This window comes from Pecten maximus, chromosome 19 (genome assembly GCF_902652985.1).
Source record: "Pecten maximus chromosome 19, xPecMax1.1, whole genome shotgun sequence".
NCBI lineage: Eukaryota > Metazoa > Mollusca > Bivalvia > Pectinida > Pectinidae > Pecten > Pecten maximus.
The window spans coordinates 26,387,409-26,400,349 of NC_047033.1; the positions used below are offsets into that span (position 1 = coordinate 26,387,409).

At 38.0% G+C, this 12,941-nt stretch overlaps 1 protein-coding gene across 2 annotated transcripts in view; it reads right to left on the bottom strand.

Annotated features, from left to right (window-relative positions):
• The window catches only part of LOC117317279 (Krueppel-like factor 6), a 40,446-nt gene that overhangs the window by 6,374 nt on the left and 21,131 nt on the right, over nucleotides 1–12,941 (bottom strand). For both annotated transcript variants that reach the window (XR_004530156.1, XM_033872024.1), the window contains exon 2: nucleotides 301–1,042. Coding sequence is in view for 1 of the 2 variants with exons in the window: in XM_033872024.1 (XP_033727915.1) it covers nucleotides 301–1,042 (742 nt within the window). In the remaining variant the exon portion in view is untranslated. The remainder of the gene's footprint in view (nucleotides 1–300; nucleotides 1,043–12,941) is intronic.

A 12,941-nucleotide genomic window follows, 5' to 3' on the forward strand; every position in this document is an offset into this window, starting at 1 on the left:
GAAAAAAAAAAAAAAATCAAAATCAGCCAATCTCCATCTAATAATTCAATTTTTCATAGAATCCTGTCTTTATCAAGGTATTAGCATATCTTACACATCTTTACAATCTGATTAAAACACAATTCTAGTATTTATAACACTATGAGCTATAAGAAGTTAATTATCTAACAGATGCTTGATATCATACCTGAAAATCATTGTACATTTGATAGGTTAAGCTGAAGTACAATAAAGAATTTTGGGATATTAGTAAATGTACCTTAATGAAGTAGAAGTATGAAACTAGTATGAAAATTATACCTGTGTGTGTCCGTAGATGTGCTTTGAGATGTGAACTTTTTGTATAGACTTTTTTACAGCCACTGTACGGACATTTGTGATTCCTACGTCGGAGGTCAGGACTGACTTCAGGACGTATCCGCCCATTCACAGGTAGCGGTGGGCGTTGCTGAGGTTGCGCAGTGTATGGACGCATGCGGCCATTAGGACCAGCCACATATGCGATGCGCTGGTGACGATTTATCATCTCCGCGGAGTTCAGCCTTACAGCCACTGTGGTTGTACGACCAGGTTGAGCAACAAGTCTAAGAGCAAAAGGGTCATTTGATTTTGGCATTATGGGAGACAAAGGGGGATCAGCATTGTTGCTATCCCACGATACACCACTGGACGATGAACTAAAACTGTGCAAGCTAATTGTGTCAGAAGGCTGATCATTCAAATTCAAATGTGCTGCTAATTCTTCCAATTTAGCTTCAGTTTCATCTTCATCATAATCCTCATCGTCATCATCTTCATCGTCGTCATTTTCATCATCTTCCTCTTGTTGGTACAGAGGTTCTGGGATCTCAGACTCATCCTCATCGTCCTTGTATTCAATTTTTATATTGTTTGGGCTAAGGAATTTGTCCGGTGGCGAAGATCCGGAAAGAGCGTTGGCAGGGTAACATCCTTCCCAGGGAATCCCCGAACCCTTGCTGATTTTTTTGAAGGAGGTCAGTTTTGGCTCACTTTTGAGGTAACGCTCCATTTCAAGGCAGTTCTGAAAAGACACAAGGGATAAACAACATTAGCACAATTAAGTCTTGTAGAAACATTATCTAGATAAGAAAAACGTCCGACATGCTAAATATATATATATATATATGTCTAAATATGCAGATATATTCCAAACAAGGAAATCTTTAATTGGTCTTTCAAATAAGAATGAAAACTAGAAAATGTCTGTAAGACATGAATACTCCTGCTGAACACCCCAAAACACATTTTGGTGAGGATCGCATCAGGACGGGATGGGACTGATATGGCCAACACTGTATACCCCCTCCCCATTTCATAGTTGGGGTGTAAAAAAGTGTTCTTTAGGTTTGTCTTCACTTTGATTAAATATACCATACATAATCCCCCTCCTCCCCCCCCCCCCCCCCCCCCCTGATAAATAAGTTTTGCTATTTACAAGAATAATTGAATTCCTTGTAACTGTATACTGTGACATGAAATACTAATTCATCAGTGATGTTTTGATCTTTGACTATCGGTATCAGAAGTGACATTCGATACGCAGATATATATGACGCAGACTTAACATTTCGATTATCTAGACTATCAGTAACAGAATCGATAGGTATTCATATCGAATTTCATGAGTTATGGTAGAACGATATCTGTTGAAGAGAATTATTTCCCTTTCATTGTGAAATGTATTTGGACTTGACGAGGCTATACTGATTCATGAGATGGTTGTATCAAATATTGACATCAAACTATCAGGTACTTGAACTTACTACCTCCAGGTACTAGACCTGCAGATCACAGCAATATGATACATTGTCACACAACAGAACAGTGGGCTGTAATATACAGCCAATCTAAAACCAGGTAATTAGACATAAATATACGGTCACAGAGCTACAAAAGGTGAAAAGCTGGTCACCACATGTACAGCATCAGGTGCTCATCCATCCTGATGCTTTACCGTAAATTACGATGGTTATACAAGCCTCGTAATAATTAGATACCAACAAATCATGTTATAGAACATTCCGAAAAATAGTGTTTTCCACAATATCACTTTATCTTCCTTCCTCATTAGGAGCCTTATGATGGCTTTACAAACCTCAGTAGCTAACAGTAAATTATATAGAACGTCACAAGATATTGTACTTTTCCAAAATGTTTGTAAAATGTTATTTATGTTTTGACTGAATAATTATTTTGGACCTGTTTGAGCTCTCTTTTCACTCATGGTTTAATAATTCATCAATAGATACAATGTTTGTATAATTAGCTACTTATACGGCATGTATCAACATGATTTACGGGAAATATTAATAATCTGCTGTATCCAGTTTCTTCATCCTTGCGGAAGATTTTATTATTGCAGCTAATGTCTGTATTTGTAGAGGTCCTTTTACAGAACAATTGATCATTCTCCATAAATGGGAGATGGCTAGATAGAGTTACATAGATAAGAGTTGTGTTGCTGGTATATAAATTTGCAGTTAATGAGTATGGTACAGAATATGTCTATAAACACAGAGAGTTATTGCCCCTTACTAGGTTTTACTGTTCTCTATCATGAATCCACCACAATGTAACAAATTCTAGTCAAAATCACATCGTAAAAACTGACAAAAGGAAAGTAGCAATCAAAGCAAGGAAGAATTCCTTTGATGTGAAATGTATTGTCAGTATACACATCCTAATAAAGAAAAAGACTTTATAACTATATATATGGTATGCACATACATTTATATTTGATCATCATCCAAGAATAACCAAACAGCAATCAATATTTGTTGTTATGTCCAGAGAACTGTGTACTCTATACATCCTAAGGGAGTATTGCCTACCGTATACATCCTAATGGAGAACTGGCTACCGTATACATCATAATGGAGAACTGCCTACCGTGTACACCCTAATGGAGAACTGCCTACCGTATACATCCTAATGGAGAACTGCCTACCGTATACATCATAATGGAGAACTGCCTACCGTATACATCCTAATGGAGAACCGCCTACCGTATATATCCTAATGGAGAACCGTGTACCGTATACATCCTAATGGAGAACTGCCTACCGGTATACACCCTAATGGAGAACCGCCTACCGTATACATCCTAATGGAGAACCGCCTACCGTATACATCCTAATGGAGAACCGCCTACCGTATATATCCTAATGGAGAACTGGCTACCGTAGGCATCCTAACCGAACACTGTCTACCTTATATATGTATACATCTAGCTGCTAAACTGTTTTAACTTGATTTTTCTACACTATTTGTAGTTAATTATTGAACAGCAGGATTAAGTTTCTTGTGGTTATATATATATATGTGACAGGTGACGGTGAATCATTACACATATCAATCAATGAAGACAGAGAAAACATTCAGATGTGACCGAATAAATTTCTACTGAAAGGAGTTTGAATGAAAACAAAATGTTTAAGATAGTTATGACACTGACTCATAGTGGAGGTGTGTAGTGGGCCCAGAAATATATTCATAGCATGTATTTCATATGCATGAGAAAGTGTTGAGAAAATTTTACAAATTTGTGGACGCGTGTTAAATGATCTGTGACAAGACATGGCTGAGCGAGCTGACAAATAGAGATAGAATATCGGTGATCTGATAATATTGTCACGAGCTCTAGAATAGTTCTTTTAAGTGTAGCTCTAAAATAAACAAGAGGCCTATAGGGCCTGTAAGTATATTACACACCTGGACAATAAAACATTTCTAAATAATTATTTCACACCTGGAAACTTAAACGTTTCTAAATATCAATTTCACATCACAAAAATTAAAATGCCTGTTAATATATACTTCAGATCTGGAAATTTTACATGTCTCTAAAAAATGATATTTGGAAACTTATACAAGAGTTTGTAGAGATGCATATCAAAATATAATTAATAAAGGAACAAATTTATAGTCAAACCAGTCAAATTTACAGGAACATACATGTACTTTAATTTTCGTGCAAATATTTAAATTTTTCACCAACTCAGCTTAAAATATAACAACAGCCCCAAAACAGCTAGGCACCCGAAAACAGGTTATGTGATAGCCTTTATGTAGGTAATTATGCTTTCTTGTTATGTTAAACCGAGACCAGAGCCCTTTAAAGTTATATATACTATGGAATGACTGTGAAATGTATTGCAGGCACACCTTGTGTACGACTGAGATTAAATTTTTTTAATATGATGTTCAAACACACAGTGGCAAAAATATTTTGTTCATCAATGACGAGATCTGCTACCACTACGTACCTGGTGAGTGTCTACACTTGACCCACAAACCAGACCTTGTCAAATCACTGATGCAGAACAAAGTAGGTGTATAGCCCACGCACAGAATGTGAAGATTTTCTCACATAACTTTCACAAAATTAAATGCAAAAAAATCAGTTTTTTGATATTTATTAAACTTACATAAAAAAGAACCAATCTGATGAATTATCATTGAGAAAAATTGATTACTAAGTGTTAAATCTGATAAATTTATGAGCATGTGTGATGGATTTGATTGATACAGGTAAACCTATTCATGTTCACTCAAAGAATGTATACAAATTGTGGGTCTATTGAAATTGTCTGTCGGCAAGATTCTTAACTGGCTCTGGGTATTCAGCCCCGGGTATTATACCAAGCTGTGTTCAGGTAGGGGTCACATTCAAGTAATGCTGATTTACAACAAAAGGAAACATGCAAGGTATCGCTGACCATAAGGTTATGGGGACCTGAAACCCAGGCTTTTAACTATTTATGCATTTAAAGGAAAATATTTTCTTTTCTATGAAGGGCTGGTTGTGTTACAGTGAATGGCGTGACTGTATGATACAAGACACTATCACAATATCGCTAATATATACTCACTATTGTATCTTATTGTACTGCTTGTCATTTTTATCTGAATACAACACCTATTCAGAGACACCAGAAAAAATATTCCCACAAAATTTGGTCATACATGAATTTGAAGAACTTGTTTTCAAAAATATGAAGTGAAGTTATGACAAAAAATGCAAACTGCAAACACCATTAAATTATTTCAATGTGAAAGGAAGCAAACAGATCAGATTCTCCTTGGATATTTTTTATCAAGTCTAAAATTTTGTTATTTTGGTATCATATATATGATATATTGAAAATATGTTTACATATCATCACACCGAATTGTGAGTTATAGCCGACATGCAAGAGCCTGGTGTCAGGGCCAGAGGAAACTCTGGCTATAAGATGTAAACTTGGGTCGATGCAAAAATGATATTTGATCTTTGCCAGAATAAAAATTTTTTTTTTTTTTAAATAATCCACATTATTTTTTTTTTTTCAGTGATGTAACATCAATTCCAAAATTGAAATTTTGAAAAAATCTGACACACATGATATCCGTCGTAGGAGAAGTTGCATGTGGACTGCAGACATAAGTTATCAATGGAGCCTATCAGAGAAAACTCTGTCGTACTACAAGTATCTTTAAGACCACTTTAAACCTATAATCCTCAGCTTAGGACTTATGTGGTGTCCTGCGGGCGGCATGTCCTAATGCTCTGACCAGAGGTTCACCCAGTGACTTTTATGAAAGTTTCAAGGCTCCGATCGTTGTCAGATCCTGTTCACAACAAGGCGCGGCATTACAATTTTTAATCCCTTAAATCTTCGACACACACCCCAATGTTTTTTTTACATAATACATTCTGTGTTGAATTGAGATGTTTGAAATGCCATTGTGGTTAAATAATCAAAGAATGATCCATACTTAGCTCCAGGCACCCTGATCCTTGGTCTAAATCAAAACAAGAATCTGTGTCAAACTTATCAACATATATATATCAACATTCTTCAATCCTGAATTCGACCATGAAGCCAATTTAAATCTGTCTACACCAATACCCATAACCCCTATTGGGACAAAACAGAAGTGCAAAAACTTATACAATGTTCATGTAGTTCTAAATGTGATCTCTTAACAAAGAAATATATAAATATGAACTTTAAATAGTGAACATAGCATCAAAAAGCAATTAAGTCATTCCAAAAACATTTTTTTTATCAAAATGTGTTGCTGCATAGTGTATATGTTTACATTGAAATTTTCATTATATTTGACTTTTGAAAGCTGCATATTTATATTGAAATTTTTTACCGGAATATATCTTTAACTTTTGAAAGCTGCATACATGTATTTACATCGGAATTTTTATATATATTTGACTTTTGAAAGCTGCATATAAATATTGGAATTGTTTACCAGTATATATATATTTGACTTTTGAAAGCTGCATATTTACATTGGAACTTTCATACATACTAGACAAAGAATACTAGACCTCTTAGTGAATTAAACTTGAATTAAGGTGTAAAATTACCCGATATCTTTATAACATGGCAGCTGATGTAATCAAAAACAAACAGACCGACGGAAACTCTATCAGAAACATTATAACAGGGTGGGTCAACAGACTCCAGTATAAATAAGTTTCTGTTGATACAAACTTGATAATATATTCCCAATGTACACAATTCCTACAGAGGCTGTTCTGTACGGACTTAAGTTTATTATAAATCTATTTTCGCTTGTCTGTGCTTCCTTGTCTCTGTTCATATTTTTCATTTATTTTGATACAAGAAAACGCTGTTGTTTCGAAAAGGAATTTTGTGTATGAAAGATCTGCATTGACTTCCAGACATGTCTGACACCAGGATAGTCATGACCTAGAAACTCTACGATAATATATATAATCTGCTACATTTTCACATTTTTACCTCGGCAACAATAAGTCCATGGTAACAATCACATCTATGTATTTTTGCAGTGTAGAAAAAAATGCTAGGAATGCTATTTCATGATCACTGCCCTATTTCATAATACAACAGCCTATGCACCCAAAAGTTGATGTGTTGCCAATCCCCCCCCCAATATTACACTATTACTTTATTACTTATTGATAATTTGTAGTTTTATATATATATATAATATATATAAAACTATATATAACTTACTATATGTCACAACAACAAACTAAAGCTATCTTAAAATGATTCACAAATTATTAGAAATTATCATTCAAGTTTATTGTCAACTGACAAGAACCATCCCATCCCCTAAAAGCCTCTCGCTGTGATAACCGACTCCTATCACTTTTCACAACTCATGTCATGCTTTCATGGCTGTTGAGTTTCCAAAAGACAACTCGACCATTGGTAAAGTCAGTATCTCAAGTTTCTTATCAGGTTGAGTGAACCTACATGGTTAGTGTAACTTTTCTACCTGATGTAAACGACCTTTTTCCAGATAAATAGATAATTGGTCAATGACCCTACCCGATTTTTTATCATACTCTAGGTTTCAGGTTTCATTGGCCAGGTATTTATGTCCCCCACCTCCAAATCCTCAGGCCTCTATGTATCGTCACGCATTTCTTTGGAAGTTGAGAAGTTTGACGATGGCTATAAGAGAGCTATGAAAAGACTGTAGTGGTCCTTTCTTACTCACCCAGAAAAATAATTCTTGGTTATTTGCACAATGAGAGACATATGATACATAGTTTTAATATGAACTAACCGACTTGTGACAGGGTATTTCACAATGAGGTCAGTAGCCTTTCTGAAAGTTTATCCAGTTTTTGGCTGACCATGGTCTCACAGATTTAACCCCCTGCCCCCCCCCCCCCCCCCTCCCTGCCCCCTCAACCAACCTCTGCCCCTGAAGAGAGGAGTAAGCATCATACTTTTGATTTATCCACCAAGACCCCTTAACCACTACAAAGGCCTTCACCAAATTTAGTTAAAATCTCTTAAGCAATTCAAAATGATCATTTAGCTCACTCATCCCTTAGGGCCAGGTCAAAGTTCACTAATATTCATGACAGTGTACATGTCTGAATGATGGGTGTCCTTAAGTATGTGATGTATATATATATATATATATATATATCACAAAAGCTCAAACCACTACAGACACATTCCAGATATTTCATTGCCTATATATGGCTGAAACTGATTTTGTTAGGTAAATGATAATAAAATAAATAGGAGTGCATAATGTATGAACATAGACGTCCTAGCTGGGCAATTATACATTGAAATAAGCCTATAAAAACTGCAGTACTTAAACCTTGCTGTATAAATCGGACTTTTATATGCTGTGATGGTCCCACAGGACACTTCAAACAACAATCATCCCATCAAGATATTCGGCCTCAGTACAAGTTAAAGTGTTAAACTTGAAAATGACTCGGAGAGAAGGAATTTCTCTGAAAGCCCAATCAGTCAAGCACTCGATCCAGTCTATTCATCAGAGGTTCTGAGTTCGAGTCGAGGAGGCACTCGCTTGGGCACTGAGGGCTATCTATCAGAGGGTTCTGGGTTGGACTCATAGAGGAGGCACGTGATCAAGCATGGAAGGCTATTTATCAGAGGTTCTTAAGATTGAACTCATTGAGGATGCACTCGATGGAGCAGTTCTGGGTTGGATGCTAAATGGAGGAACTTGTGACCCTGGTTCAACTATATTTAGCAAAAATCAGTGGGGGAGTTGGTATAACTGCTCACAGATAAATACCCTGTTATATAGTTAGGAGTGTTACACCGGAATGCTGATTAGAGATTATTAACAGATTAGGTAAACACAGACTTGAGTAGCTTTAGGGCGTGCCACTGGAGGAGGTGTTAATATCACTAATACCTACTATTCTTCCTAAGACCATCCTCTACCTGTCTGTAACACCTGGTAGTCCATTGTACTCAAGAATTCTTAATTAAACTGGGATGAATGGCTATGGACACTTGAAAACATGTGATGAGTCTGCCTGGGGCATTTACGGTTCTTAGGCTGCCCAAAGTCTTTATGGAATAATGATCATGGTGGGTACACAATATCAATGGTGTATTGGGGATTGTTGTTGGAAACGAAATTGAAATTTTTGTGAAATGTTGAACTGTGATTATTGGCGTGATCGAATTACATGTGTCCTGTTAGCCTATTTCAGCACTACAATGGACACATTGGAATTCCAGATCAAACCTTTTGTAGGACCAGATCTTACAAATTCCAATCAAGTTCAATATCTAGCAAAGTTCGTGGTATGAGTCTCCCCTCCAACCATTTCACTAAAACTTTAGGTACATGTTTCCCCGTAGGGCCAATCATCTCACTAAAGTTTGAGGAACAAGAGTCATAATTACTAAAACCTGAGGTAGGAGTCAATTCATTCAGGACTAACCACCTCACTAAAACCTGAGGTAGGAGTCAATTCATTCAGAACTAACCACCTCACTAAAACCCGAGGTCAGAATCACCGCTCAGGACTAACCACCTCACTAAAACCCGAGGTCAGAATCACCATTCAGGACTAACCACCTCACTAAAACCCGAGGTCAGCACCTCACTAAAACCCGAGGTCAGAATCACCGTTCAGGACTAACCACCTCACTAAAACCCGAGGTCAGAATCACCGTTCAGGACTAACCACCTCACTAAAACCCGAGGTCAGAATCACGGTTCAGGACTAACCACCTCACTAAAACCTGAGGTCAGAATCACCGTTCAGGACTAACCACCTCACTAAAACCCGAGGTCAGAATCACCGTTCAGGACTAACCACCTCACTAAAACCCGAGGTCAGAATCACCGTTCAGGACTAACCACCTCACTAAAACCTGAGGTCAGAATCACCGTTCAGGACTAACCACCTCACTAAAACCTGAGGTCAGAATCACCGTTCAGGACTTAATTACCACCTCACTAAAACCCGAGGTCAGAGTCACCGTTCAGGACTTAAATTACCACCTCACTAAAACCCGAGGTCAGAATCACCGTTCAGGACTAACCACCTCACTTAACAAGAGATCCCAGAGGGATCTTGGCGCCCACCATTGAATGATCTTTATAGGTTCCATGTCAGATTGATCTTTTCTCTACTTTTCCCTTCCTCTAAGTCTTACTAATCTGTGTAAATTCAGAAACAGCCCTCTAGTACTTTTCAAACAAGGGTAATTATAACCTATATATAAAATTGAAGATTTAGCGATAATGGCTGTCTGTTGTTTTCGGATTGGTCCCAAAATGCAACAACAGGGACCAAGGGGAACCTACATATGAAATTTCAGAAAGATCCCTTCAGTACCTTCTGTAAAATAGCGATAACAAACTTCAATTGTCAAAATACAAGATGGCTGCCTGTCGGGCAGGTTGTTTTCTGACTGGTCTCAAAATCCAATATGCATAACTAGGCACAGAGGGCAACCTACAAATGAAATTTCAGAAAGATCCCTTCAGCAATTTCTGATAAATAGCGATAACAAACTTCAATTGTCAAAATCCAAGATGGCTGCCTGTCGGCCATGTTGTTTTCCTATTGGTCCCAAGATGCAATATGCAGAACTACAGACCAAGGGGAACTTACAAAAAATGTTTGAGAAAGATCCCTTCAGTACTTTCTGAAAAATAGCGATAACAAACTTCAATTGTCAAAATCTAAGATGGCTGCCTGTCGACCATGTTGTTTTCCGATAGGTCTCAAAATGCAATATGCATAACCAGGCACCAAGGGGAACCTATATATGAAATTTGAGAAAGATCCCTTCACCACTTTCAGAGAAATAGCGATAACAAACTTCAATTGTCAAAATCCAAGATGGCTGCCTGTCGGCCATGTTGTTTTCCGATTTGTCTCAAAATGCAATATGCATAACTAGGCACCAAGGGGAGCCTACATATGAAATTTGAGAACGATCCCTTCAGTACTTTCTCAGAAATAGCGATAACAAACTTCAATTATCAAAATCCAAGATGGCTGCCTGTCGGCCATGTTGTTTTCCGATTGGTCTCAAAATGCAATATGCATAACTAAGTACCAAGGGGAGCCTACATATGAAATTTGAGAAAGATCCCTTCAGTACTTTCTCAGAAATAGCGATAACAAACTTCAACTGTCAAAATCCAAGATGGCTGCCTGTCGGCCATGTTGTTTTTCGATAGGTCTCAAAATGCAATATGCATAACTAGGCACCAAGGGGAATCTACATATGAAATTTGAGAAAGATCCCTTCAGTACTTCTCAGAAATAGCGATAACAAACTTCAATTATCAAAATCCAAGATGGCTGCCTGTCGGCCATGTTGTTTTCCGATTGGTCTCAAAATGCAATATGCATAACTAGGCACCAAGGGGAACCCACATATGAAATTTGAGAAAGATCCCTTCAGTACTTTCTCAGAAATAGCGATAACAAACTTCAACTGTCAAAATCCAAGATGGCTGCCTGTCGGCCATGTTGTTTTTCGATAGGTCTCAAAATGCAATATGCATAACTAGGCACCAAGGGGAATCTACATATGAAATTTGAGAAAGATCCCTTCAGTACTTTCTCAGAAATAGCGATAACAAACTTCAATTATCAAAATCCAAGATGGCTGCCTGTCGGCCATGTTTTTTTCCGATTGGTCTCAAAATGCAATATGCATAACTAGGCACCAAGGGGAACCCACATATGAAATTTGAGAAAGATCCCTTCAGTACTTTCGGAGGATTAGCGATAACAAGAATTGTTTACGGACGGACGGACGGAGGGACGGACGGACGGACGGAGGGACGGACGACGGACCACGGACGCAGGGCGATTTGAATAGCCCACCATCTGATGATGGTGGGCTAAAAACCTGAGGTCAGAATCACCGTTCAGGACTAACCACCTCACTAAAACCTGAGGTCAGAATCACCGTTCAGGACTAACCACCTCACTAAAACCCGAGGTCAGAATCACCGTTCAGGACTAACCACCTCACTAAAACCCGAGGTCAGAATCACCGTTCAGGACTAACCACCTCACTAAAACCTGAGGTCAGAATCACCATTCAGGACTAACCACCTCACTAAAACCCGAGGTCAGAATCACCGTTCAGGACTAATAACCACCTCACTAAAACCTGAGGTCAGAATCACCGTTCAGGACTAACCACCTCACTAAAACCCGAGGTCAGAATCACCATTCAGGACTAACCACCTCACTAAAACCCGAGGTCAGAATCACCGTTCAGGACTAATAACCACCTCACTAAAACCTGAGGTCAGAATCACTGTTCAGGACTAACCACCTCACTCAATGTTTACTGTGATATACTGAATCTGTTCCCTGCATGTGCTATGTCCCCAGGGGTGCTTCAGCAGGCAGGGGGTAATTATCATGTATCAAGTGGGAGTCCTGTATTGGGAATGGTGTTAAGTGACATCTCTTTCTCTTTACATATATGTACATACTTCTTCGGTGCCTGAGGTTCAATTTTGAATTTTACACACATATATTATACTATGTATACATCTACTGTACAGGTATATCAAACATCCCACAGGTGAGGACTAGGGAACACACACAGTCAAATGTACATAGCTTGCCAAGGCAAACACCTATATAGTCAGGACACAGCCAAGACACTTCTTTATTGACATTCAAGTCCATCAAATTACCAGAAAGTGTCAAGTGGCTAGAACAGGTCACAACAGGAGTGTACGTGCCACAGGCCAAAGTGGTCAGAACGGACCTGGTCGTCATGGCCAGTGAACCATGACAAATACGGAAATACGTTTGTGATTGTCATATGTTTGATGAACCATGTCAGAATTACACTGGTCACTTAACACACATCAATGAAGGTCAGCTGACCATCAGAACAACACAGGGATCATTGTCACAGGAATGTTTGTAATTGATGTATAATTCCATATAGCAATTATGCAAGCACATAATCAACAACACTTGTCCTGACAATCTTTGTTTTCCGAGGTAATCAGTCATGAAATAATTAAGTCAGTGAAATGATTGTATTTGTTTGAGATTTCATAGTGTTGTCAATGTCATTCACGGTCCTATGATTACATATAGGTGTCAACAACCTGGCCTACGGTGTCACAGTCCGTACCGG